Genomic DNA, 26,479 nt, shown 5'->3' on the forward strand with positions numbered 1-26,479 from the left:
CGTAAAGGGAGTAATTCTATCTGTCACCATAGACTACCTAGATTAAAATGCCACCCCCTCTCCCCCCAAAGGGGAAAACATTCCTCTTTTCACTTAGTGAATTATATCCACAATATTATTAAGGTGTAACAAATTTTGTTTTCCACATGACTAGGTATAGGAAGTAAGGAAGGCGATTATAGGTTACCAGAAAAATTAAACAAAGGTAGCAAACAAGGATTAAATATATAATACATAACTTGGACTCTTTGAAACTTTGTGTATAATAGGTGGGTTTTAAAAATTCATCTCAGCAAACAAAACCATTCTTCTTTCACGAAGAATGTGCAATATTAAAGCAGATGTATATTTTGCCTTTGTCCCCTAAGTGCTTAAGACATTTGACGCAATACAATAAGACAACATTCCTAAATATACAAGCGTTCTTATGGAAGGCTTGCCCTTACATTTTGGGAACAATTTCGTTTTCAAAAATGAATGAATCCACGTCAGAGTCCTCTGAAATAAATACTTAACAAAGAGAAACTGCCATTGCAGTTGGTGTCGCTACCACAAGGCTCCTGCCAAAAGCAATCACCACGCCATCTGGTTTGACAAAACTTAGGGAGCCAAAGAGTAGCCATTCCAGTAACAGCTTTTTATCTCCATCAGTAAACTCACTGCAGATTACTGTGGTTGAGATTCAAAACCTAACTAATCTGGGAATCCAGCCACATTCCACAGCTCAGCTGACTCCATACTAATGAGCATCTTGGGGACAGCCTGCTCGTTCTTCATCTAACAAATGACCGTCCTGTAAACCGAGCGTGTTCTGGGGACGATCATGCAGAATCCTGTTGCTGCTGTGGCTTTGAAAGTAGGCACTGTGTCACACACCTCCATGACAACTGGGGGCGGGGTCACTTCAGGAATTGCCCGGAAGTTGCTTCCATATGATATCCTTGCTGAATGAGAACCAGATCATTTAGCCCAAGATTTTATAACAGGCAAATGACTTTCACCTTTTGACCGTGTATTCAAATTCACATGGAATGGACAGTAAGAGAATGAGAATCATTATCTCAGAAATGTTCAGCAGTGTCCAGGGCACATAGTAGTTGATCAAAGCCCAATTTAAACAGACTAAACTGCGGGGGGCGGGGGGAATCTCACACAACCTTTTCAGTTGGCCTTCAAATACTTCTTTGACTTGGAAAAAATGGTTGTTTCTTTATTTTAAGTAAACAGGCTTTAGAAAACAAGAAGCAAAGCGTATACTGTTCCCATCACAGTATCAGCAAGATATTGAACAGCACAGTGGAAATAAAATTAGCATAGCCTTTCAAAGGAACCAAAATAATGACACTGTGAAGTTACACACCTAAGTATCGAACTAACTGAATTGTTTTCTTAGGGTTTAAGTTAGATTTTAAGAAATCATTCCACAAATCTCTCTAAACACAGTGACTCAAGGAACAACCTACACTTTAGAATAAAGACTAGGGTAACAACAGGTGTCAGAGATACTTACTTTAGCTATAAATAATAGGAAGTAGCACGTTTATGCCGAGTGACGAAAAATTAATAAACAATCATAAAACTAGAAGACTCTCATGGTTGCTAATATCATTTTGCCTTCACTATCTAGGCAGTAAGTTCAGACTCCTAGTTTCCAGGTAAATAGTAACATTTCTGATGCAATTATTTGCCTGGTACTAGATGCCAGAGGTCAAAATTCTACCTATGGCATTTAAAAAGAAAGCAACCCCAACGGTCAAAACAACGTAGCAATAAGACAAATGAAGACAAGGGAATGAAAAATTAGATGTTGATATTATCCTAATTTCTCTGGCTAACATAGGCAGGTGTTTGATGCTCCAGCCAACATATATTTATGTTTAAATTTAGCCATAACAGCTGTGTAAGAAGCAACTTTCACTCTCCCCCCAAATTACTATGTTTTCGTTGATTAACTCCTTAAAAGAGAGAACACTTTTAATCACATACATCAAAATTCTGGATCATATGGTACACTGTCCCTAAACTTCTTTCGTTGCTTTCAGAACCACATAGCTGCAGTGTTGGAAGTGACCTGACTAATTCGTGTAGTTCACTGCTCTCATTTCACAGTTTTCCATCTAGTACTTTTCTCTTTAGAGGCTGGAGTAGCAATGCTAACATCTCCAGCTATTAATCACTCAGGCAACTTGCCTCTAGCTCTCTGTATTTACTTCAAAGGCAACTTCTAGGAAGCCTGGAGTCACGAAGTAAATTCTCAGGCCCCTAACTTCTCATTCGCCTCGTGGAAAAACTTGAAAGCTGGATTGCACAAGCATAAACAGCTGTACTCGGTATTCCCTAGTGCTGTATAGCGAAAGAAAAACATTGAGGAGACTATTCACTGAGGTAACAAACTTACTCAACATAGTATGTCCCATACTGAGGATCCTCTATTTTCTCCCAGCCATAAGGAAGTTCTGTAAAAAACAAATAAACGGAAAAGAATTGAGTGAAAGGACAGATTCAAAACCAACAGAAAAGAATTCGCCAATGAGTGAGTTTAAGTGTCTTATTTCATTTAATTAATATTTGGGAAGACAGATAGAAGAGGGCTCACTTTCAAAGAACAAACACAGTTGGAGTCTGAGTGGCTTCTTCAAGAGCCAGTGAGTGTCTCAGCAAGTAATGAGAAGCTCAGAACAAAAGATGACATTAAACTCAAAGGTGTTTATCTGAATCACAAGCCCTAAAAATGCTAATTATTTAAAAAATCATCGGGCATAGAAGAGTCACCCCTATCCTTAGGGTACCTGTACCAAGACTCCCAGTGGATACCTGAAACCATGGATAGTACCAAACCCTGTTTATCCCGTGTTTTCTTCCCTTTATGGCTGCTGTTTTGCACATCTAAATTGCCAGAATCACTACTCTTGCACTTTGGAGTATTAAGTAAAATAAGGGTCACCTGAACACAAACACCATGATACCGATATAACTGACCTGATAACCTAGATGGCAACCAAGTGACTAATGGGCCAGGAGCATATACGAGGTGTGATCAATAAACACAGTGAATGTTTAAATTTAAAAAAATGTATTACAGTAAAAGACGCATTGCCGTTAATCCCCCTCAAAATACTCCCCCTCGCTTCGAACACACTTATCCCATCGTTCTTGCCACTTTCTGAAGCAGTTCTGGAAGTCCTCTTTCGTGAGTGTCTTTTGTTGTGCTGTCGTGGCTGCCTCGATGTCCTGAATCATTTTGACTTTGGGGAAGAGACAGAAGTCGCATGGTGCCAGATCCGGTGAATAAGGTGGATGAGGACGCACTGTAATGTTTTTATTTCACAGAAATTGCCATAGACCAGAAGTGGTGTGTGACACAGTGTTGTCACGATGGAGGGTGACTTACGGCACACTGTAAAACACACCTTCTCTCAACCGTAGCTCACACCCGACTGACTGCACGAAACAAGGTGAAACTTGTCCCACAGTTTCTAAGGTTCAAGGCGTCGCTTCCCGTATCAAAGATCCCTGCCTTTCCATGACAGTAATTACAAATAATGGGAGTTGGCAGCAGCATTCATGGTATTTTTTTTTTAATCACAACTCATACAGCGTGGGTGCACGACAAACGGATGATTCACATCCCAGACAGAACGGAGCGGGACAGCGTAAGATTTCATCACACCACTCAACAGGATGCACAATTTAAAACTTACGAATTGTTTATTTCTGGGATTTTCCATTTAATATTTTTGGACCATGGTTGCTCATAGGTAACCGCAACCATGGAAAGTGAAACCATGGAGAAGAGAGGGAGCCACTGTATTTCTTTTTAAAAGTCTGATAATGCTCACGTGAGACACACTTACCCTGCTGTACAATAGAAGACGCGGTTGGTTGTTAAAATTGTCACCATTATACACAAGACTTGTCAATTATTTCTGTCATATTCTGACCCACTTTTCCCCAAAGGAAAGTCTAGCCTTGGATTTTTGCCATTTAAAGTGGGTAACCCAGATTTGCTTCAAACCTAAGAAAATACCTACTTTCACTGGCATTAACTTGATCTGAGTACTCAAGGGAAATTTACTTAATTACCACAGTGCCTTGGGTTGAATCCACATTTGTATATAGTAACAAAGAAAAGCTTACTTGGATTATTATATATTGTTTGTTGCAAGTAACTGACTAATAGAATATAACCTGAAAAACTGAAGGTTATCCAACATAAACCTTCATTTTCAACATAAACTGACCCTATTAAGAAAGAGTCCTCTTTTCTCTCCCACTCTGTTTTCCAAGGTAAGACTTCTGAAGAGTCATTTGATTAATCAGACATGGATTCACTTCGCAGGCATGTCTCGAGCAGGTGGTTTTAGTGCTGTCAATTACATATAGGTGCCTAGCAAGAAGAAATTTTTTAAAAAACCCACAGTTGTACACTATGTGGAAACACGTACACATGTGCACACGCACAAAGGATATATACCAGAAGGTAAATAGGCTTAGGATATATTTATTAACTTTACATCATTTACCTGCAGTTATGATATATCAACTTTTTAAGTAAAAATTCCAATATAATGAACCTAAAAATTACACAAATTCTTAATGCTCTAATAAAAATTATTGCTCCACATTCAGAATAAAAGAATAGATGACTAGCCTCTTGATGAAAAGCTCTGCATCACCACTACCCCTTTCCTCCAGCATATTTTTCTGCCTGTGGATATATTATTGATTGGTGGTTTTGAAGCTTGGTGAGTTTGTGTGGTTTTCCTTTGAAGGACCTGGTTGAAATGTCTGAGTTGGAAAAGATGAGAACAGTTGAAAAGCAACTACGGGGTGAAAACAGAATAAAACAACTGAGAAGAACCAAGATACACTTCAGTTCACTTTGATTCCCCCCAGCCACGAAGCAAACAATTGCCAATTAAGTAGGTAAGATGTATTATGACCAGGCACCTGTTACATGGGTGAGAGTATCTGTTGGATTATATCTGTAAAAGATGTTCTATAATGATATTACCAAAGCATTATCAGTAAGGATCTTTCACAAAAGACATTTTTTTCCCCTTTAATGGAAATTTCCTTGAACTAGCATGGGAAATAAATGGTGAGGGATAGGATGAATTCTGTAACTGCACTTGAATTTACATTTTGTCTTTAGAAAAGTTTAGAGAATCAAAGGAACTATAAAGATAGTTGAAAAATTCTATTTGCTATCTGAAAAATTCACTGAAGAGGATATATTAATACTTAATAAGGATAAAAGCTCAACATAAATATATTTCACGGTTAGCCTGAAAATCAATTCAGCATTTCAGTTGGCACTTAAAGCAATTAGCAGCCAACAGATAAAGTGAGGCCCTTTCTTCAGAAGAGTAAACAAATTGGTAATTTACCTTGTTGATTACTTTAAGTAATCACTTTAAACATTTACCAGTGGTACCTTAGCTAGTTTTTTGCTGGGCCGATTAATACAGGTAAAGAAGTGATTGTTATTTGTCCATTTAAATGAAGGTAATAAAAGCAAGACTAACATACCTAGCAATCTTATACACTATCCAGTGGGTCACTTCATTCCCTGATTTCATTCCCTTTTACTTCCTTTTTCCCGTCCCTTCCTTCTCTTTCCCCTCTCTCCTTCTTCTTTATGTAAAAATAAAAATTAGAAACAAGACACAGATCTCGACCTCACGGAGTTCATAGTCTGAACAGGAAGAAGAGAGAGGAGATAAATGACATAGTGAAGATAAACACAAGCTTTTGGGGTGGGGGCAGCACTGAGGAATGACCCCAATCGCCTGGTCAGAGTAGCTATGAGGAGAGCCTTCTAGAAAATGCTAATGTTTGAGCAGTCTTGAAGGATGAGCTGGGGCTGGAGAGAGGGAGGATGCAGACAGACCAAAGAGCACTGAGCTGTGAAGTAGGCCTGGAGTTGTCAGTAATTACAAATAACGTGACAGGGTTGAAGTGAAGGTTGGATGCAAGGTGCTTGTCTTACAAACAAGCACCAAATCACCTTTCTGGAGTGCCACGTGGAGAAGTCTGATCTTTATTTTGATGACGATGGAACTGATTAAGCTGGGCTACGACATGATTAAATTGATGTTTGAGAAAGGTCATGGGCAACAGTAATAGAGGATGAGACAGATGGAGTGGAGTGAGAATAAAAGGCCGACGAGTAAGGAAAGCATTAATAGCCTAGATAAGAAATTATGAAGGCTGGGCTAAGGCAGTGGTAATGGGACTGGAGAAAAAGAATGGAGTATAGAGATAAGAAGGAAGTCAAAGTAATTAGACTCAATGACTAAGCGAAGACTGAGGGAGGAAAAGAGGGGATGAGGCTAAGGTGATCCTAGGTTAATGGCTCTTCTGGCATGAAAATGATACAAATAAAAAAATTCATCAAATATGTATTAAATACCTGCAATGAACACAGCTGTGGGAATAGGAAGAAGGTATTAATTTGCATTTAAAGGCATTTAGGAAATAGATAATATGCAAGAAGTGCCTTAGTCTAGTGCCTACCATGTTTCCCCGAAAATAAGACCTAGCTGGACAATCAGCTCTAACGCGTCTTTTGGAGCAAAATTTACCATAAGACCCGGTCTTATTTTACTATAAGACCTGGTCTTACATAATGTAAGACCGGGTATAATAATATGATATGATATGATATGATACAATAAATATAATAATATAATATTCCGGTTCTTATATTAATTTTTGCTCCAAAAGACGCGCTAGAGCTGATTGTCCGGGTAGGTCTTATTTTCGGGGAAACATAGTATCACCATTGGACACTCAAGAGATAATGGGTGTTTTAAAGGCATGATTGACAGAACTTGGTTTAACTGCAATGAAGAGGATAGAAAAAGTTCAGGATGATAACTAGTTTTTAGCTCAAGGAACTGGGAGGAGGGGATGTCATTTGCTGAGGGCGGGACAGAAGATATGCAGATTTAGCTCAGTTTGGGAAGGGTTACATTTGAGGGGCCCGTGCAACATCCTGGTAGCGAGATCTAACAATCTCTCAGAACGATGAATCTGGTCCTCAGAAGAGAAAATGCAGGAAGGATTGGGGAGACACTGCAGTTAAAACCGTGCACTAGACAAGGTTACCTAGACGAATTGTGACTAGAAAAAGGTGGAGAAGAGGACAGAAGAGTTAATAATTTAAGGAGAAGGTGCAAAAAAGTATGAAGTTAAGGGGAATGAATGGTTTCAAAAGATAGAATAGGAGGGAGAGCATGATCAACACTAATAAGGGCCTTGTAAAGCCATCAGAAGTCAAGATCAGAGCTGAAAAGAATCCACCAAATTTGGCAATCAGGCCGTTATTGGCAGGTAACCTTAAGAAAAGCAGTTTCACTGAGAAGACAGAGGGCAAGTCAGCATATTGTAGTACTGAAGAATAAAACAAGAGGTGTCGTTCTTAAGCGGTTATTGTTATTAGTTTTTTGAAACTTGGCTGTGAAAAAAATAGTATGAGAACTATGGGGAGGAGTCAGGTCAAGAGAAAGGGTGTTCATTTTTGAAACAGGAAAGATCTAACCATATTTTTTTCTGTTAGAAGCTAAAGCATTCCTCCCAGAAAGTTGATTCAAAAGGCAGAACCATTTCTGGCATATCAAGTAGCTGGTTGGTTCTACAGCCATGAATTTATCTTTCTTTCTTCTACACAAAATAGGATTTTTTCTTGTTGGAATATATGAATTCCCATTGTTTTTTCATTGTGGAGCTCTATTCAGTCGACAATTTTCTTGTATTATTCTCTAAGCTCCAAACTGTCATCAACATTCGCTTCATTTTAGTAAAAATGCCGTTAGTAAAAATTTAATTTCTTTAATTACAAAAGGGGTGAGTTGAGAATAAAATGGATGCCTAACGTATATTTAAGATAACTATTCAACCAAAACACTATTTTATTTGAATGAAACATAAATAAGTCCATCAATTACACCATCAGCTACATCAGTATAAAGACACAGCTGGGTTCTGAACATCACAAGACTGAGGAAGAAAGGACAAGTTTTAGAAACTGTAAGGTTTTTCTACAAGATCTTAAATGTTCAGCAGAATGCAAAGAATATCTTAACTGAAAACTTACCTTAAAATATCATCCCCTTTTGAGCATTTACTCATGCAAAGCACTGTGCGGAATACCAGCGTAAGTCACATATAGTGTAGTATGGAGTTAGCCTATTGTAGGGCTATTTGCTCCTATTCGGGGAGGAAACAAAGTACACTGCAAAAGGGGTAAAGGTTGGCTAAGCATAAAACCAATAGGCTCGATCGAGGTTCCACATTGTGGGGTCCCCACCACAGGTCAGTACTGGTGATATCAGAAAGGCATGCCCAGTGTGGGGCCAGGAGAGCAGCCCTTCTCTTAAAAGGTTTAAACATGCCTAGAAGAATAAATGCAATTTTGGTTGCTCTATCTTCAGAATGCTATAATAGGATGACTGTATAATGTGCTGCCCACTTTTGAGAGAAAAGATGGCACTATTAATAATTATTCTGGGACAACAGGAATAAGCTGGATTACTGTGTTTCCCGAAAATAAGACCTAGAAGCACAATCAGCTCTAATGTGTCTTTTGGAGCAAAAATTAATATAAGACCCAGTATATTATATTATATTATATTATATTACATTATATTATATTATATACTATTACATTATATTATATAAGATCTGGTCTTATATTATAGCAAAATAAGACCTGGTCTTATATTAATTTTTGCTCCAAAAGACGCTTTAGCGCTGCTGTCCGGCTAGGTCTTATTTTCGGGGAAACACGGTAGTCCTAAGCTAACAAAGACTTATAGCTACCCTTAATATAAACAGCAGTAGGAAGACACACTCAAGCAATTTTTTCAATTTCCATAGAAGGGAAAGAATAGGCGAAACATTTTGCTTTTGCTGAGCCCCTTCACTTGCTTCTCTCCAAGAAAGAAAGAATGTCTTATCTGAGTGGTGAGTTTTAGAGAAGAATTCGACACGCTTGGCTCAGAGCCTCGGGTTCTCTTGCTGTTGTGGATGCCAGCCTGCCTGCAGCAGGGGTGCGATCTGGTCTGGTCTCCACCATGCCTGCCTTGGGGGAGGAGGCCTGCAGCTGAGCACAGAGGCCGGAGACTGAACGCCCAAGCCTGCCTCTCGTACGGGTAAAATACTGGTAAGCTCACACAGACGCAGACCTAAAGCATGTTTACTTGTCAGCTGGCATGTGAACCTCATCTATCTGTTTCCCATGTCTTATTTCTCTATTGACTCCCAACTAGTCAATGAAGACAGGCTTATTATTTATTGCCTCACCCCAGAACATTATAGCCAGGAAAAAATACTGTCAAGAAGGATGACCAAAATAATATGGGGATAGAGTAGCTTCTTTCCTTCCTTTCCATCTCCCCTCCTTCCAAACACTTAAGTCTCTTCTAAGGGGATATATGGATGAATAAGACAAAACTGTTGCTCTTATAGAGTACAGGTATCTAGTTACAATGCAGTATAGTTAGTGCTACAATAAATATATGTCATATGGTACTGCTGAGCACAGAGGAGAGAATACTTCATTTTGACCCGGAAGAGAATGACAGAGGAGGCAACAAAGAAATTACACTTCAGATTTGAGCTTAGAAGGAACAAGGGAACAAGGCTGGTTCCCAGAAGATAAATGGGCATGCAGCAAAGGCAAAGACAAAAACGTTATATTTATGACATGAAAACAATTCGAAAAAGAAACACAGAATATGGTTCAATTACAAAAAATTGCCAATACTTCACCAAGGAGTCTAGACTTTATTCAGCTGACAGCAGGAAGCCATTATAAACATCTGAGCAAGAAAAAGGTATGAAGGCAGTTATATTTTGGAAAGATTAACAGGCAATGTAATATAGCCAAAGTGTTTTGATCATACAGCCTTTTCAGTAAAAAAGCTGAACATGTACCTCTAAGATATATTTATTCATACATATGTATGGACTACTCTACTACTATGTACTTAGTAAAGCACACACAAAATACTAATTTATAAAGGAGATGAAGACAAAAAAAAACCAATTATTACTATTTTGCCTCAGCGTGGTTTAAAAAAGTCACATAAAAACTGTCAGCTCTGCCATTCTCTTCTGGTTAGCTTGGGCTTGCGTACTTGCGTAGTTGTATGATCTTCAATCGGTACTCTTTGCAGAAATATTTTTAAGCCACATTTCAATTTTGTGTGGATGAAAATCTATGTAACATAGTCTTTAAATCCACTTAACTGGGCACAAGCAAACTGCAAAACCTCGCAGTGCCTTCCACAAGAGTGAGGCTGCCACGTCCATTCTTCCCTCACGACACTCTTGGAGAGTGCGTGCGATCGTCTGGCATATAGAATGAGTACGAATGTCACTGCCAATGTGTATATAAAATAGTAGAGAAGCTTAACTTCCTTTTTTCCCAGTGGAAACATTATGAAAAATAAGTTCTAACACTTTCTTCCTGTACATCAATAGACAGTTTCAGTGCCAACATTTTGGAGACCACTGATATCAGGGATATATTGGAGCAGTAACTGTAGGAAAAAAGTCTAAGAATAATCCAAGTGTGTGATGATTAGAGAAATAGAAAGAAGGATATAATATGAAAGAGAAAGCATGGGTAGATAGAGGATAGGTGGACAGATAGCTATATGAAAAAGCAAATACATATAGCAAAATATTCGTTGTAATATCTCAGTGGTGGGCATATATGTATTCACAGTAAAATTCTATCAATTTGCCTATATGTTGGAAAATTTTCATAGCAATATATTGGCAAAGTATAGAGAAAAGAAAGAGTAACAGGGACTGGAAACTATACAGGGAATACAGCAAGAGGAGAGGAAGAAGCAAACAGGACTGCAAGGATTTGGGCCCAGATGATTATAAGGATGGAATCAATGACAGAAAGAGGGATGGGTCACTTTAGGAGAAAAATATTAAATTTAGTTTTAAATATGCTTATTTGAATGGTTAGTAGGACAATAAAAAGAAAGTCAGTAGGAAATACAGAAATAAAATTTAGACCAGAGGACAACACTAGATACTTAGATAAGAGACCCAATTACAGTAAACTGATAGTTAAATTTATGAAAATAAAGACACTCTACAAGGGGAAACAGCAAACAGCAGAGAATTGAGTTGAAACAATTAGTGGTCAGGAAAAAGATCGGATACCAGCAATCTTAGCCTGGGAAGACTAATACCACACTCACAATTGAAAAAGTCAAATCCTATAGTATTATATATTCTAGTTTACCTTTCAAGGGTTGATTTCACAATAAAGAACTTACTGTTGAAAGCCTGACAGACAGGGGAAGTACATTATAAAAATGATTTTTAAAATTATTTCTTGAGGTATAATTTACAGACCATAAAATGCACAGATCTTAAGTGCGCCTTCAAAAAATCAACGTTAAGTGCTTGTTCAATTATAAAACATGAGTTTTGGCAATTGTACGTGTCTGCGTAACTGCTAGCCCAAAGAGGAGAATATAACCATCATTCTGGATAATTATTTCAATTCACCCCCTTCCCTCCTCAGCCCTCATTTTCTGACTTCTCAACAGAACAGATGAGGTTTTCTGTTCTCAAACTTTAAATAATGGATAATTGAGTACCTATTCTTTTGTGTCTGACTTCTTTTATTCAACAATGTTTTGAGATTCACCCATGTTGTTGAATGTTATCAACAGTTCTTTCTTTTTATTGAGGAGCACTATTTCATTGCATGAATATACCACAAATTGTTTATCCATTTTCCTGTTGATGAATATCTGGGCCATTTCTAGGTTTGAGCTATTATGAATAAGGCTGTCACGATCATTCAGGTGAAATATTTTGGGGAACATGTTTTCATCTCTCTTGAGACAAGACCTCATAGGAAACTGCCAAAAGTTCTCAAAAGTGTTCACATCATTTTACATCCCCACCAACAAGTAAAATTTCCAGTTGCTCTCAAATGTCACCAGTCGTTGGTCTTGTCAGTGTGTTTGACTTAAGCCACTATAAGGAGTCTGCATGGCATCTCACTGTAGTGATGATTAACGATAAGTACTTTGTCACGCTCTTGTTGGCTATTCTTTTAGCTTCTCTTGGGAACTGTCTATTTGAGTTCTTTGTCCATCTAAGAAAACCACTTTATTGAGGCATGATTTAAATATCATAAAATGTATCTGTTTTCAGTGTGCAATTCAAAACTTTTAATTTACTGAGTTGTGCAACCAGCATCCAATCCAGTTTTAAAACATTTCCATCACCCCAATAAGATCCCTCATGCCGTTTACTTGCTCATCTCTTTCCCATCCTCAGCACCAAGCAACCACTAACCTTACCTTGTGATTTGCCTATTCTGGACATTTCATATAAAAGGAATCGTGCAATAGCTGGTCTTGTGTGTCTAGTTTCTTTCACTCAGTGTAAGGTTTTTGAGGCTCGTTTATGTTGTGGCAGGTATAGTATTACACTTCTTTTTATTGATGAATAGTATTCCATTGTATGCTTAAACCACATTTTATTTATCTTTTCATTAGTGGACGGGCATTTGGCTTGTTTCCACTTTTTAGCTATTATGAATGGTGCTCCTATGAATATTTACATGCAAGTCGTGTAGACATATGTTTTCATTCCTCTTGGGTAAATAGTTAGGAGTGGAATTGCTAGGTGATAGGGCAAATTTATATTTAACCTTTCAAGAAACTGTCAGACTGTTTCCAAAGCAGGTGTACCGTTTTACATTCTGCCCAGCGATGTACAACGGTGACTGTTTCTCCCCGTCTTTGCTAGTCCCAGAGTCATTAAGATACTCCAAGTTTTCTTCTAAAAGCTTTAGGGTTCTACCTTTTATGATTAGGTCTTTGATACATCTGAAATTAAGTTTTGGGTATGGAGTGAGAAATAGCTGATGTTCATTTTTCCTTGTGAACAGCCAGTTGTTTCAGCATCATTTCTTAAAGAGATTTTCCTCCCCTCATTGAGTTGACTTGGCACCTTGGCTGCAAATTAAATGATCACATATGTGTGTCTCTATTTCTATCAGGTTGGTGCAAAAGTAATTGCGGTTTAAAAGGTTAAAAACAATTGCAGGATGGCCATTACTTTCGCACCAACCTAACAGATTCGCATACTATTCCATCGATCTATTTGTCTATCCTTATGCCCAAACCATACTGTTCTTGGTTACTGTCGCTTTGTAGTAAGTCTTCAAATATGGCAGCCTAGGTCCTTTACCTTTATCCTTTTTTAAGATTGTTTGGCTAACTAGAGTCTTTGTATTTACATATTAATGTTAGAATCAGTTAATCAATTTCTTCAAAACAGACTTTTAGGATTTCGATTGGGACTGCATGTAATCTGAATGTCGATTTAGAGAGCATGAACGTCATGAGCAATGCTGTGCCACCCAGTCTATAAACATAGTATACCTCTTCCATTATTTCGGGTCTTCATTAATTTCTTTCATGATGCTTTGTGGTTTCCAGTATACAGGACCCGCACATCTTTCAGTAGGTTCGCTCCATGGTATCCAATTTTTAAAAACTATCATCGCAAATACAATTTCAAACAATTCCGTTTTCCAGTTGTTTTTACTAAAAAAAATCCTTAATATTGTAATCATGCTGAACAAAATACGTGCCAAATTCTACTTATTTATTTATTTAATTAAAATGTAGATTGGCGTTCAATCCACAGGAGGACTAACTGAACTTCATTCTAAGCCACTTATTTTTTTAACCAAGGTAAATAATTTCTGATGAGTGATACCGAATGAATCAAATTTTTTTCACCTGCACCCTAGATTCAAGAAAGCACAGCAAACAATTTCGGTTGGGGTAAATTCTATACTTATTTGTAAGGCCATATACCATTAAACAGAATCTATAATAGATAAGACAGATAAACATTATTATCTACTGCTTCTTAGAGATTTTTTCTAAGTAGTAAAAATTGTGTGGGGGTGGGGGTTTATGAAAGACTTTCGTTGAGTTTCTAATGCCTCTCTAAATGGCCAAGGATTAGCCATAGATACTAGCATATCTATCCTAGTGATATTAAATATATTTTTGAAGGCTCAACAGGTATGATGAGCCTACCCATGGTTGAGAATGCACCCAAATTTAAAACATGTATTTGCAATTTTTAAAGTTTGTCTTTAAAACTTAAAAATGTAAAGGCGGAGGAGGCAAATGTATATTTGTTAATATTTTTTAAAAAGGGATTTAATTGCATAATCCTCAAAAATAGAAATACAGTCTCTCATAAAATTAGATGCAATGAGATAATTACCAGAACCAATTGATGAGGATATCTAGCCACTGCTTATATGCTTATATGCTTATGCACATTATGGTATGTTCAGGATTTTGGAAAACTCATTATCTAAGTGAGAAGAGGAAGAAGGGATGAAGTGAGTAAGTATGGTATAAAAGGTTTCTGAATCTACCTCCATCTTCACAGTCTTCAGGGGGTTTGGCTTTCTTACAAAGACGAGGATCCAACCAGGTGGTTGTTTTGGTATTGTGGCTGCAGAATAAAGATTCCAATTAGAAACAGTAAAATAAAGAGGGAGAGAAATATTTCAAAAGCAAAGATTAAAAGTGACTAAAATGTATATGATGTTCGAATATTTATCTCCTGCAGGCTTCGTCTGCTTACCTCTGATTCAATAATCCTACTGTTCTCAGTCTGTTCCTTCAAAACTGCCACAAAGGGAAGGTAATGCTAGAGGCACTAATTTGAGAACGAAGACTCTGAAGAAGGCGTAAGATGCCAAGTACTGAATAACACTTATTTAAGTAGTCAAAATGTTTCAAAGGATGAGCTCACAGCCCCATACTGTGCGTTATCTGGCAGAAAACACTGCATTGAAAACCTTGCTGGTTGGCTGACTGAATTCCTTCCTCCTTCCCTTCAAAAAGCACTGTATTTCTTGAGTCTCTGTGGTGTGTGCAGTGTACTGGGGGGCTGGGCACACAGAGAGGAATGAACAATCAGATGGAGACTCTGGACTCACAGGGGTTCTTTAAAATAAAATAATGTAGAGTTAACTAAAAAGTTATGAAGTGTTTCTGCAACATTCAAGTAAAAATATTGGGGATAATTAAACTCAACGCTATGAAACTAAGTTTTTGTTGGTATGGACCACATATTTAATGAAAAAAAAAGGCAGAACAAAAAGATACCCCCACACCCCTTTTTATGAAGTAGGCCACAGACGCTTTCAAAGAGCAGTGTCCGTTTCATTTCATTAGAGGTCACAATCAATTTCAGACCAGGTCACCACCATGCAGTAGATACTATTGCTGAAACAAAACTATCACACTGCTTGGTAGAGTGTTATAGCTTAAGTATCTGAAATAAGAGGACAGTAAAGAAAGAAAAACTCATGGAAGCAACAAAATGTAAATTGAAGTTATTATCAAAGTAGTGTGGTAACAATGTGAACAAATTGTCTTTCTTGGTGTCTTGAATATGAGATTAACTCACTAATCTCTACAATGACCACTGTTGGGAAATGAAGTCTATATGGTTTCGGGGAATTAATCCTATCTTCTATACCTTTACTAATTCCTGAGCTACTGCCAGAGCTAGCTATGTAGCCCCTTTTCACACATTGCCAGGTACGATGCTAGTTAAATTATGGCTGAAATCCAAGTAGGAGAAATTGAGATTGTTTTTAGAAAGTCTGTGTTACCCATTCTGTCAGAGATGATTCCCCCAAACTAAAACCAGTTAAATACTGATAGCAAAATGAAAAGAATTAGGACTCAAAAGAGGCCTAGTGACATATTAGGGGGGAAAAATCATGGACATATCTTATTAAACCAAATTCAGAATTACTTTAGAAAAGCTTAACTTTGGTTTCAATGATCCAAAATTTTTACTGCTTAATTAGCAGATATAGGCAATCCACTAGGATTTTACCCAGTATTTCCCAAGGTAAAGAAATGTCCATAGGGGCTATATCAAAACCATAATGGCTCAAGACTATAAACAATAGTAATTTTTTTTTCTTACAGCAGCAGTAACACAGAGCAAACAAATTAGCTATAGCAAACAAGAGAGTTTTATTTAGCAGCAAATAATATTCAACTATATTCGGATATTAATCCCTTATAAGGTTATGGTTTGCAAATGTTTTCTCCTGTTCTGCAGGTTGCTTTTTCACTGCTGATTGTTTCCCTTTGCACATGTTTTTAAGGTTGACGTAGTCCCATTTCTCTATGTTTGCTTTTGTTGCCTGTGCTTTTTGTGTCATACCCAAGAAAGCATCGCTAAATTCAATATCATGAAGTTTTCCCCCTTTTTTTTCCCTAGGAGTTTTATAGTTTCAGATCTTACATTTAGGCCTTTAATCCACTTTAAAATTGTTCACCTATAAAGACATTTCTTGTATAAATTCCCCACCCCCAAAATTTACTAATGTATCCCTGCTTGCAGGGTGAGGTACTGTCAGATTCAATGTCTCATAATCTGCTTCTAAAGATATTCTAACCACTTTGAGTGACTCTACATCTTACTTGGGGGCTTAGTCCTAAAATCAGCATGGAAGTCAAAAGTCTAAATTACCCTTGAAAAACGTCTTAACTTGTCCATCGAGAAGAATATACCTGGTTTTGTCTGTTGTGTATAATCCTGGTGATTAACGTTTATATAAATGTATAACATTATCAATTCACCACGTATGGTAAAAAACAAGAACACTATGCATACAAAATCGATGTCTTTTAAATACTAGAATACCACTTGGTACAACAAGATTCTTGCTCTATGGAAAGGATGTGGAATTTGGGACCAGTTGAGGAAACACATTCACATCTCGCACCCCTAATTCATTTCTGAGTATATGCTCAGCCCTCAATATTTTAATTATTATATTCTGTAACTTCACTACATTCATATTCTACTTCTGGGCAAATGCATTTAAGAATGAGAATTACAGCTGCATGAGAATATAAAAATACTGCATAATGAAACTTCTAATACATTATATATATTATTCTCAGATGCAAGCTATTCTCAGGTTGATGGACTATCTGTGGTATTCTATATCTCTGTAAATATATTTATATTAGTAGTGTTTCTCTATAAAATATATTGTTTTTATGAGTTTAGATTACATCAGTTACTCTAAGGATCAGTGACATTTTCCTTCTATATTATTTAACTATATTTATTGCCTGAATGTATCAAACCCAAATTCTATGACTGAAACTATTTAGTTCAGGTAAGAAATATACCCCACCAAATGATGATGATTCTTGAAATGCTCATTAAGTTGGACAATGTGCCCAAATGTTTAACAACAACAACAAAAAACTCTCCTTATTCCTTACATTTTTCATTATCAGTGATAAATCTGTTTTTAATCTTCTTGTTTTAATAAAACCAGAGGTCAAATACACTATTCCTTTATGTAAGTCCAAAAAAAATGAAATACCATCCAAAGAAAAAGTCAGATTAAGAATTGGGAACAATGTGTATGAAAAACATTTTTAAAGAAAGAAAAAGGAAATGGAAGCCTTGAGAAAAGAGGTAAAACACAAATAAAACAAACGCTGCAAGACAAGCCTCACAGTGACAGGGCACGGTAGAACAGGTACAGACATTTGCTTACTCAATGAAGTAGATCATTCCTGTGTCAGTGTAGGCCATTTCCCAGTTTTTGGGCAGAGGTTCCAGATTCTCATCTCTCATCATATAATTTCTGAAGTCCATGGAACTATTTGTTTGGTTGTAACTTGGGATGGTCTTCATCCAATCAGATAACTCAGAATGCCTCTCTCTGTTGTCTATTCAAAACAAAACAGTATGAAAAGTAGATAAACTTACATTCTCTTCCAACAGCCCTCTTCGTATCTAACAAAATGCCAAATATTGACTGCAAATTTCCTCATCTCTTGTGTCCACATTCTGCTGTAATTTTTGAGAAAACGAATAAACATATTAGATTTTTTTTTTCATTTGTTAAGTGACATTAACCCAATACAGCCTCTCTGATGCTAGTCTGGGAAAGAAACAAAAACAACACTGGCATCAATTCAGTGTACGCTGAGTATATATCAATAGAATATTAACGACAGCCATAGCAGCACTTACACAGTTTTTCATGTGCCAGACTCTATTTTAAGATATATATATTACATACAACGTATATAATACATATAACATGTATATATAACATGTATACAATATGTATATTATATATCATATACATATTTATTATACGTTATATACATAATATATATTATACATATATGTACATACATACACTCATAATCCTCACAGCAGCCTTGTTAGTACATATTATTACTATTCCCATTTTATAGATGAGGAAACTAAGGCACAGTGAGATTAAGTTAATTTAGTCAAGGTTACACAGCTCAGAGATAGCAAAGCCCAGGTACAAATGTAAGTGGTCTACTTGGTCTGCTGTACCCAGCTGCCTCATACACATTTAACACAGGCCTTTAAAATAACACTGATTTTTAAAAATTACATTCAGTAGACTTCCTATTGTTAAATATAATTCTCTGTTGGCGACGTTAAAATCCTCTTAGAGTCCCAAAGTCCACCATGCAGGTAAGAATACTAAAATTCAGACACTGCCTAGGGAGTTCACAATTCATGCACTTAAAACTTGTTTGTAGAATTTAAAAGACAAACAACTGCAATAACTCCAAACTGTAGTCAATGCCTCAGAATCAGAGAACCTCACAAGCGGCCTCAGATATCATTACATAGCATTCCTTAGAGTATTTCCACTCCCGCCATCTCTTATCCGACGAAGCTCCATAATCCGTGAATCCTACTGCTGTTCCTCACCCCAGCCATGTCCTAGCCATGTCCTCATTGCCCTACTCACCCAACATCAATTCCATGACCAACCGCTATAATGACTCCCGTGAAAGTTCTCCCGATCCCTTTGTCGCAACCTTACTTCATCATACTTGCCTGGCTGAACCATAATTCTGCTTTCATCGTACTCCCCAGCTATTCTACACCAGCACATGCAGCTGAACACGGACAACACTAACTGATCACTAACCTCCAGGGGGCCCTCACTGATGGATGACAATCACAGGACATTTCTTTAGTCCCCTCACTCTGACACTCCCCTAGGTCACTATTTCATACTTTCCTTCACTTTCAATCTTCTATTACTTCTCCCTTATTCCTAATCTCATTTGATGTCCTTGTTTCCTATTTCACTGGGAAAACAGAAGCAAGCAGAAGGGAACTTCCACGGAATCCCATCATCACATCTACACAGCAGCTGTGCCCACTTACTCCATCTTCTGTTGTAGAAGAACTGCCAGTGCTTCCAGATGAAGGCCACCTCCCCAATTATAAATTACATCCCATCGCCTCTTGCCTACAGCAATTCTCACTCTCTCTTGCATCACCAAGCTTCCCTAACCTAAAAGAGCATATTCATCCACATAAACACAAGCCGTGTCTTCATTCTTTCAAAATACACAATTCTCTCTCCCCTCTAACCACCGCCCCATTTCTCTCCTTTTTACACCAAACCTCCTTGCAAGAGTTTGCACTTGCTATCTCCACTTCCGTATTCCATGTATCTCTGGAACTCACTCCAACAAGGTTTCGGATCGCTCATCAATAAATCTGTCCTTATTAAGGTCACCAATCACCTCCACGTAGCTAACTGCAAGGATCCCTTCTAGTGCCCACCTGCTTTGAGCTGTCAGTTTCATCTGACATGGTTGATCCCTCTCGTCCCCTGGCTGCCAGGCCACTGCACCCTAATGCTGTTGCTCCTTGTGTCTCACTGGCTTTACCCAGGCTCCCTGATCTCCATATGTTAGGCTGCCTTCTCAGGGTTCCATCCTTGTCCCTTTTCTTTTCTCTTTCTACACTCACTCTCTTGGTGATCTCTCATTCAGTGTCACTGCTGTACAAGCTATATGCTGATGATGTCCAAACATGTATTTTCAGACCAGAACGTACACTTCTAAGTCTAGCTTCAAAACATGGCCTTTCCATTTAGAAGTCTAATGGACATCTCAAACTTCAATATCCCAACTTGGGCTCCTACTGCCCTTTCCCAACTCAAACTGACTCCTCTTAAAATCTTTCTCATCTCAATAAATGCAACTCCATTCTTCCAGTTAAATCACCTGGAGTGCTCTTTGATTCTGCTCTCTCATACCTCATACCCAGTCTGTCAGCAAATGTTACTGGCTCAGGCCCCTCTTTACCTCTCACGCTTTCACAGGGTCCAAACCACCGTTTCTTACTTAAATTATTGCAATAACCTCTTAACTAGTATCCCCATTTATGTCCATGCCCTCCTACTGCTTATTCTCAATATAGTAGCCAGAATAAGCCAGTTAAAACCTGTTCTATCAAGTTACTCCCCTACTCAAAACCCTCTAATGGTTTCTCATCTCAGAATAAAAAGCAAAATTCTTTTCTAAAAGACCCAATTAATAATATGCATTTCCACTACCACCACCTCAATCATTATCTGACCTCATTGGTTTTCATTCTATTCCACTCCATTCCATTCCATCATTCTGCTCCAATTCCATATAAGGTATTGTCCATATTGTATCCAACCGCACTAGTCTCCTTGCTGTTGTCTGAATATTTCTGACATGCCCCCACCTCAGTGCATTTGTACTTACCATTCCCTCTGGCTGGAATGCTGTTCCAAACAATTTGAGCTTACTCCCTCACTTCTTTCAAAGTCCTCTTCTCTGCCACTCTATATAAAAATTGCAAACTGTGGCCACCACCACTTTTCATCCTTCTCCTCCTCTGCTTTGTTTTCCTCTTCAGTATCCTCTAACGTACTCTATGTTATTCATTTGTGTGGGATAATTCTGTCTCTCCCATCAGAAGCTAAGGTACATGAAGACAGGGGTTTTGTTCACTGCTTTATTCCCAGCTTTTAGAACAGTGCCCAGCGCTTAGCAGCTTAGCAGGTATATGATAAATAGCTACTGAATAAATAATTTGACTGACACACACGATTTAGTCTATATGCAGAAGACGTGATAGGAATTAAAAGGCACCCAATGTATAAGTCAATCTGGAAGGGAGTTATATTCTTGTTAGATATAGATGTTGGAGAAAAGCAAAAGCAACTATATGAGCATTAATACTTTCCGAATATAGTTCCAAGTAACTGCATAAAAGAATTTGCTTAATAGCCAGTGACTTAAAAATATAGTTTATACAATACCACCTTTTGGGAAAAATTGCAGCATTATTACGTAACATATGTCACCTTATGTGGGCATCTTAGCATTCTTACGTTAATTCTTCAGCAAGATCTAAAATAATACACATATTGATATATACAAATAAACCTCTACCTGTCCTCTCTCCATTTCCATCCCCAACAATTTTCTCATTGTCAAGGCAGAGATTCTAGTTCCCAAAAGCAATACACAAAGCACAGTCCCCCAGCTTTGAATAAATTAACTATGGGTTGTACTTATTCAGACAAGATCACTGGCTTTTAGTCATGTTTTTTATTATTTTTCATTAAAATATTCTATTTTCTCTTGAAAAGAAATACATCTTCCAATGGAAGTGTCCTGTGGTGTCTATGCAGAAGGGCTAGTATACAAACTGCCTCCCACACACTCTGGAATACACTCCCTTTAAATATTAACATCAAAGAGGATATAACATCTGGTTTAACAACTAGCTTACAAGACAAGCATGAACTACAGGGATACAGATAGGTTGACCTCTAAGGGAATTGCAGTGGTCACTGAAGGCTCTGCCTCAGGAGTGAAAAACAAAACAAACAAAACCAAAAAACCCCACATGCTCTTTTCCCTCAAATGAAGAACATAAAAATTCCCACATTGGGGCAGATTCATGGTCTCTAATCCCATGGTCTCTAAACATTTAAAAATATTAACAGACTTGATTTTGTGGGAGAGCAAAACTGACGTCGACATCAAAAGGCTGTTCCACATGATTTCCCTTAACAACCTCTAAAAAATTAGGTGTGAATTCACCTGAACCTTTTCAGGCCTGTTTTCACCTAAATATACTGGGGTCAATTCATTAAATATCAAACATATTATGTAGTATAACTATGTGAGACACCGTGTTTCCTCGAAAATAAAACCGGGTCTTATATAAATTTTTGCTGCAAAAGACGCATTAGGGCTTATGTCCAGGGGATGTCCTCCTGAAAAATCATGCTAGGGCTTATTTTCCAGTTAGGTCTCTTTTTCGGGGAAACACGGCATTAGGACTATGATACGACCCACACTCTGGAGGGGGACACAACCAATGAATGTATTAAAACAATAAATACAATATGTACAGCAAACTTTAATAACTCATGAAGAAAAACATCAGGATGCTTTGGGAAAATGAGATGGTAATGGATTCTGCAAACATGGGGATGTGACCAATTTCATTCATTTACTGTGTATCAATAAAATATTCTTTCAGTTCTAACTATGTGCCAAGCACTGTTTATGGTGCAAGTAAGACAACAATGAACAAAACAAAGTAAAACTTCTGAGCCTTCCGAAGCTTATATTGTAGTGTTTTGAGTGGAATTACTATAATAAATAGCATGAAATAAGTTCTGCTGGGATTCTGTGGTTTCCTACTCATACTCACAGTTAGGATCCCCCAAGCAATTACATTATTTAGGGGTATTCAAAAGGAGAAGATTCTCCACCACTAAATTTCTGTTGGTTTTGCATTTAATGAAAAATCTGACTCACGTTCAGAAATTTCTTCGAGTCGATTCTGGATTTAAACTCAAAGTATGGCTAACAGACCTTTCAGATGATATTTACTAGCATATTACCAAACCCCTGTACTTGGTTTTGATAGAAGGTTATATCTTAACACATCTACATTTTGTTCACATCCTGTAAAGTAGGACTTAGGTGAGTAAAATTGCAGTGTCAGAAATGAACCTCAAATCTTTTACACAGTAGAATAATGGCATCTATGTTATTACCAATGATAGCTTATTATTGATTTATCAAAATTGCCCCTTGGGGCAACTCATTTCAGCTTACAAGATGATTGATCGCAATACACTGTTCCACATAAAACCTTTACAAAAAAAAAAGAAAACACTGGAATCCCATCACTTGCTCTATATATGCTTGGTGAAAATTCTTACTTCTTCCAATTGGGTGTCATGTGAAAGTGTACCAGGAAGACGAGCTGTTCATCTGTGTACAAACCTGCATTTCCAGTGCCATTTATGGCTTCTTTGTCCTCATCATCTTCTTCTTCAGGAAGAGAGCTGTCCATTCTCTCCATCTTGCTGACAGATGTAGTTCGTTTCCTTTGGGATTCTGTGTCAAACTCATGGTCAAAGAGGACCTGATCAACGGGGTCAGGCTGGAACGGGCTGGGTTCTGCTGGAGGCTTGGGCGTTCCGTAGAAATTTCCTGAAGAGAAAAAAATAGCAGCAGCTGGAAGTACTAATGTTGGATTGAGAGAGTCAGAACAACATGACCTAGTGTATGTCTGTCTCTGCCCGTTATCTTCTGCTAAAGTTTAAATCCCCACCATTGGCCAAAAGGAAGGCAAAACACATATTGGGAGAGGAGGAGGTAGAAAGAGGAAAAAAAATTAATTTTTCAAGTACCCTTCACACACACACACACACACACACACACACACACACACACACACACACACGTTATTTATTCCAACAGGGCTTGCTTTGCATGGGTTCTGAAGTAGAGCCTAATTTGTGAATTTAAATGTATTAATGCTCTCGTGTAAGACTAATTGGCATAAAAAGTGGGAGTGAAGGAGAAAACTAAAATAATTTTATTCTGATATGTAACACAATGAACTATTTTGGTAAAATGAGGAAATATGGGAGCGAAGGATGAAGCTAAGAATTAACCAGTCCATGTTGAAATGTAGGCTGTTTATGTAAAAGTGATTTTTAAAAGTCTTCCTGAGCGTTCTAATTATATTATCTTATCTGACAATTTGTTGAAAAAATAGACGTGATCAACATAATTCAATATGGGTTTACTCTTAGGAAAGTAAAAAATACTTTGACATGTTAAGTCTTGAGTATCAGTAATTTTTTCAGTAAAAATAAATGTTCCAGAATAGAATGATAATTGAGTATCTTCTCAATTTGTAATGTAGCTCTCGTTAGGCAGCCAAATACAATAGGAAAGCGCTCAGTAGGTCTAGCTATTTCATTAGTTTGTGACTCCTCCCAGTTTTGACTTTCCATCAATCACTATGCTAATGTTATAGAAAAATAAACATGGTTAGGGAATAAAATACGCATGATCTTCTTTTATTATTGTTTTTTTTAAATTACATCTTCTAGGGAGGTAATTAAGATGCTCATTCATATAAGATAAATTAATTGGGTATATAATGGATTATTTTTCTGAGATGAAAAAAAAACACATCGGTTGTTCACCATAACACTGAGGCAAAGCTACAAATAACAGTTTACCTTAAGCCATGCATACTTTGAGAGGGAAAAACGTTAAGATGAGCTCTTTGGAAATTTGACTTTAGGTGGTACTGTCCTTTTAATACTCAAGCCAAAGCAATGAAATTAAACTAAAAAGCTTTTCAACTACATCTTACCCTCTCTGTCACTCAACTATCCCCTTTCTTTCAAATCCATGTTTCAAATGGAGTTACTCCTGTCATGGAGATGGACGCAAATATTCATATTAAAACAGACTAAGCAAACTTTCTGGCCCGTAAGGAAAGCGAGGAACCAATGAAAAACCAGTTCACACTTCTCTGGGGCAGTGGGCACAGAAATGCTCCAAACTGAGGTTTGGTTTAGGAAAAGGATGCTCTAAGATCTCATTTTTTCCTGCATTATGTCTGATAATCCCACTATCAAGGAATTTGGATGTACTACAATGAAAATAAAAAATCCACTTTTTCTAAGGATGTTAGTTTCACTAGAAACACATTTTAGTGTGCATTCTTAGTAATTTTTATCTAACTCTAGGAAGTGTAACTTTTTTCTAGGGTGAAAATTAGAAAAAAAAATCAGGATTTTGTGATTGTTATCCATAATCATTAGTAAGATTTTAGGACTTCACTAATTCTGGCAGTTTCCTTATTTAAAAAAAAAATATTGGTTTTAATAACAAGCACTGCTTATAAGCAAATTAGATCTATTTTTCTTGAGTTGTTGATAAATATCAAGATTGCAAGGTATAAAATTACAAGGTTTGTGAACCCTGACTATAGTGATGAACAGGAAGTTGTTTATCTTTTTGAAGCTACTTTCGAGCTTTCCTTTCTCTGTTTTCTTTCTGAAGGCTTTTTTCATTTTTATAATAGAACTATCAACTATTAAATATTGTAAATATATATAAAATCACAGACAATAGTATTGGAATAGTATTAGAAATACCCTTACCTATCTACCTATCTATCTATTTACACATTCTCCAGATACTAACTTTTGCCAGATTTCTTCCGGTCTCCCTTTTCTTCTTCTTTAAGGACATACATTTATGGTCACATAGACTATTAAAGCCCTAAATTCCTGTCTCTGTCCTTCCCACTCTCTCCTTGAGTTATCCTGAGGTTAGCACGTGTCATTTCCCTCTCTGCATATTGTGTATATCTAGGACACATATATGCATACATAACGTATCAATACTATTGCTCATAAAAGCTTCAATGAGTGTTTTTGTAACTTTTGACATCTTTCTTCTAAACAATATACTATATGTACCCTTTTGCAACTTTCTTCTTATACAATTATATTTCTAAAACTTATTACTGTTGATACATGTAGATTCAAATCATTTAACTGCTGTCTAATGCTTTAATGACTCTTTTGGTACATGTCTACATATACACATAGACGAGGGTTTCTCTAGACTAGGTATCTAGACAGGGAACTGTTGGGTCACAGTTGCGTGCATCTTCAAATTTACTAGCTACTGCCAAGAGGCTCTCCGAAGGGATTGATTGTATCATTTTATACTCTTGCCAGCTGTGCATGGGAGTTACCATTTCCCACAGTTATCAGACTTTAAAAATTTCTGTCCGTCTGATGGATGTGAAATGGTGTATGATTGTTATTTCAATTTGCATTTCCTTTGAACACCCAATAAGTAATCGTATGTAATATGCCACTTTGTCATATGTCACGTTCTTATACTTAACAGAAGAAAATGTAGGAGAATATCTTTGTGATCTACTAAAGGCAGAGAAGGATTTCTTAAACAAAACTTCCAAAGCCCAAATCATAAGGAAAACGGTGATAAATCAGACAAAAATTAAGGATTTCTGTTTAGTGAAGAAACACAGGACAAGGTTATTAGGTGACAGAATGGGAGAAAATATCTATTTCCCATAAGGGATTACTATCTAGATAAATATCTATCTATCCAAAGAATGTCTGCAAACTGAAAAGGGATTGAGATCCCATTTTTAAATAAAAAAAAAAGAGAGAGAAAGCAAATGAATAGACAATTTGCAGAAA

At 37.2% G+C, this 26,479-nt stretch overlaps 1 protein-coding gene across 3 annotated transcripts in view; it reads right to left on the reverse strand.

The window, feature by feature from the left end:
• Nucleotides 1–26,479, reverse strand: part of MAGI3 (membrane associated guanylate kinase, WW and PDZ domain containing 3) — a 195,675-nt gene that overhangs the window by 41,167 nt on the left and 128,029 nt on the right. For all 3 annotated transcript variants that reach the window (XM_081026032.1, XM_081026031.1, XM_081026033.1), the window contains exons 4-7: nt 23,217–23,426; nt 17,633–17,807; nt 14,459–14,538; nt 2,399–2,456 (exon numbers count right to left, since the gene is read on the reverse strand). In XM_081026032.1, the coding sequence (XP_080882158.1) occupies nt 2,399–2,456; nt 14,459–14,538; nt 17,633–17,807; nt 23,217–23,426 (523 nt within the window). The remainder of the gene's footprint in view (nt 1–2,398; nt 2,457–14,458; nt 14,539–17,632; nt 17,808–23,216; nt 23,427–26,479) is intronic.

The sequence above is a fragment of the Rhinolophus hipposideros genome, assembly GCF_964194185.1.
Source record: "Rhinolophus hipposideros genome assembly, chromosome: 19".
Classification (NCBI taxonomy): domain Eukaryota; kingdom Metazoa; phylum Chordata; class Mammalia; order Chiroptera; family Rhinolophidae; genus Rhinolophus; species Rhinolophus hipposideros.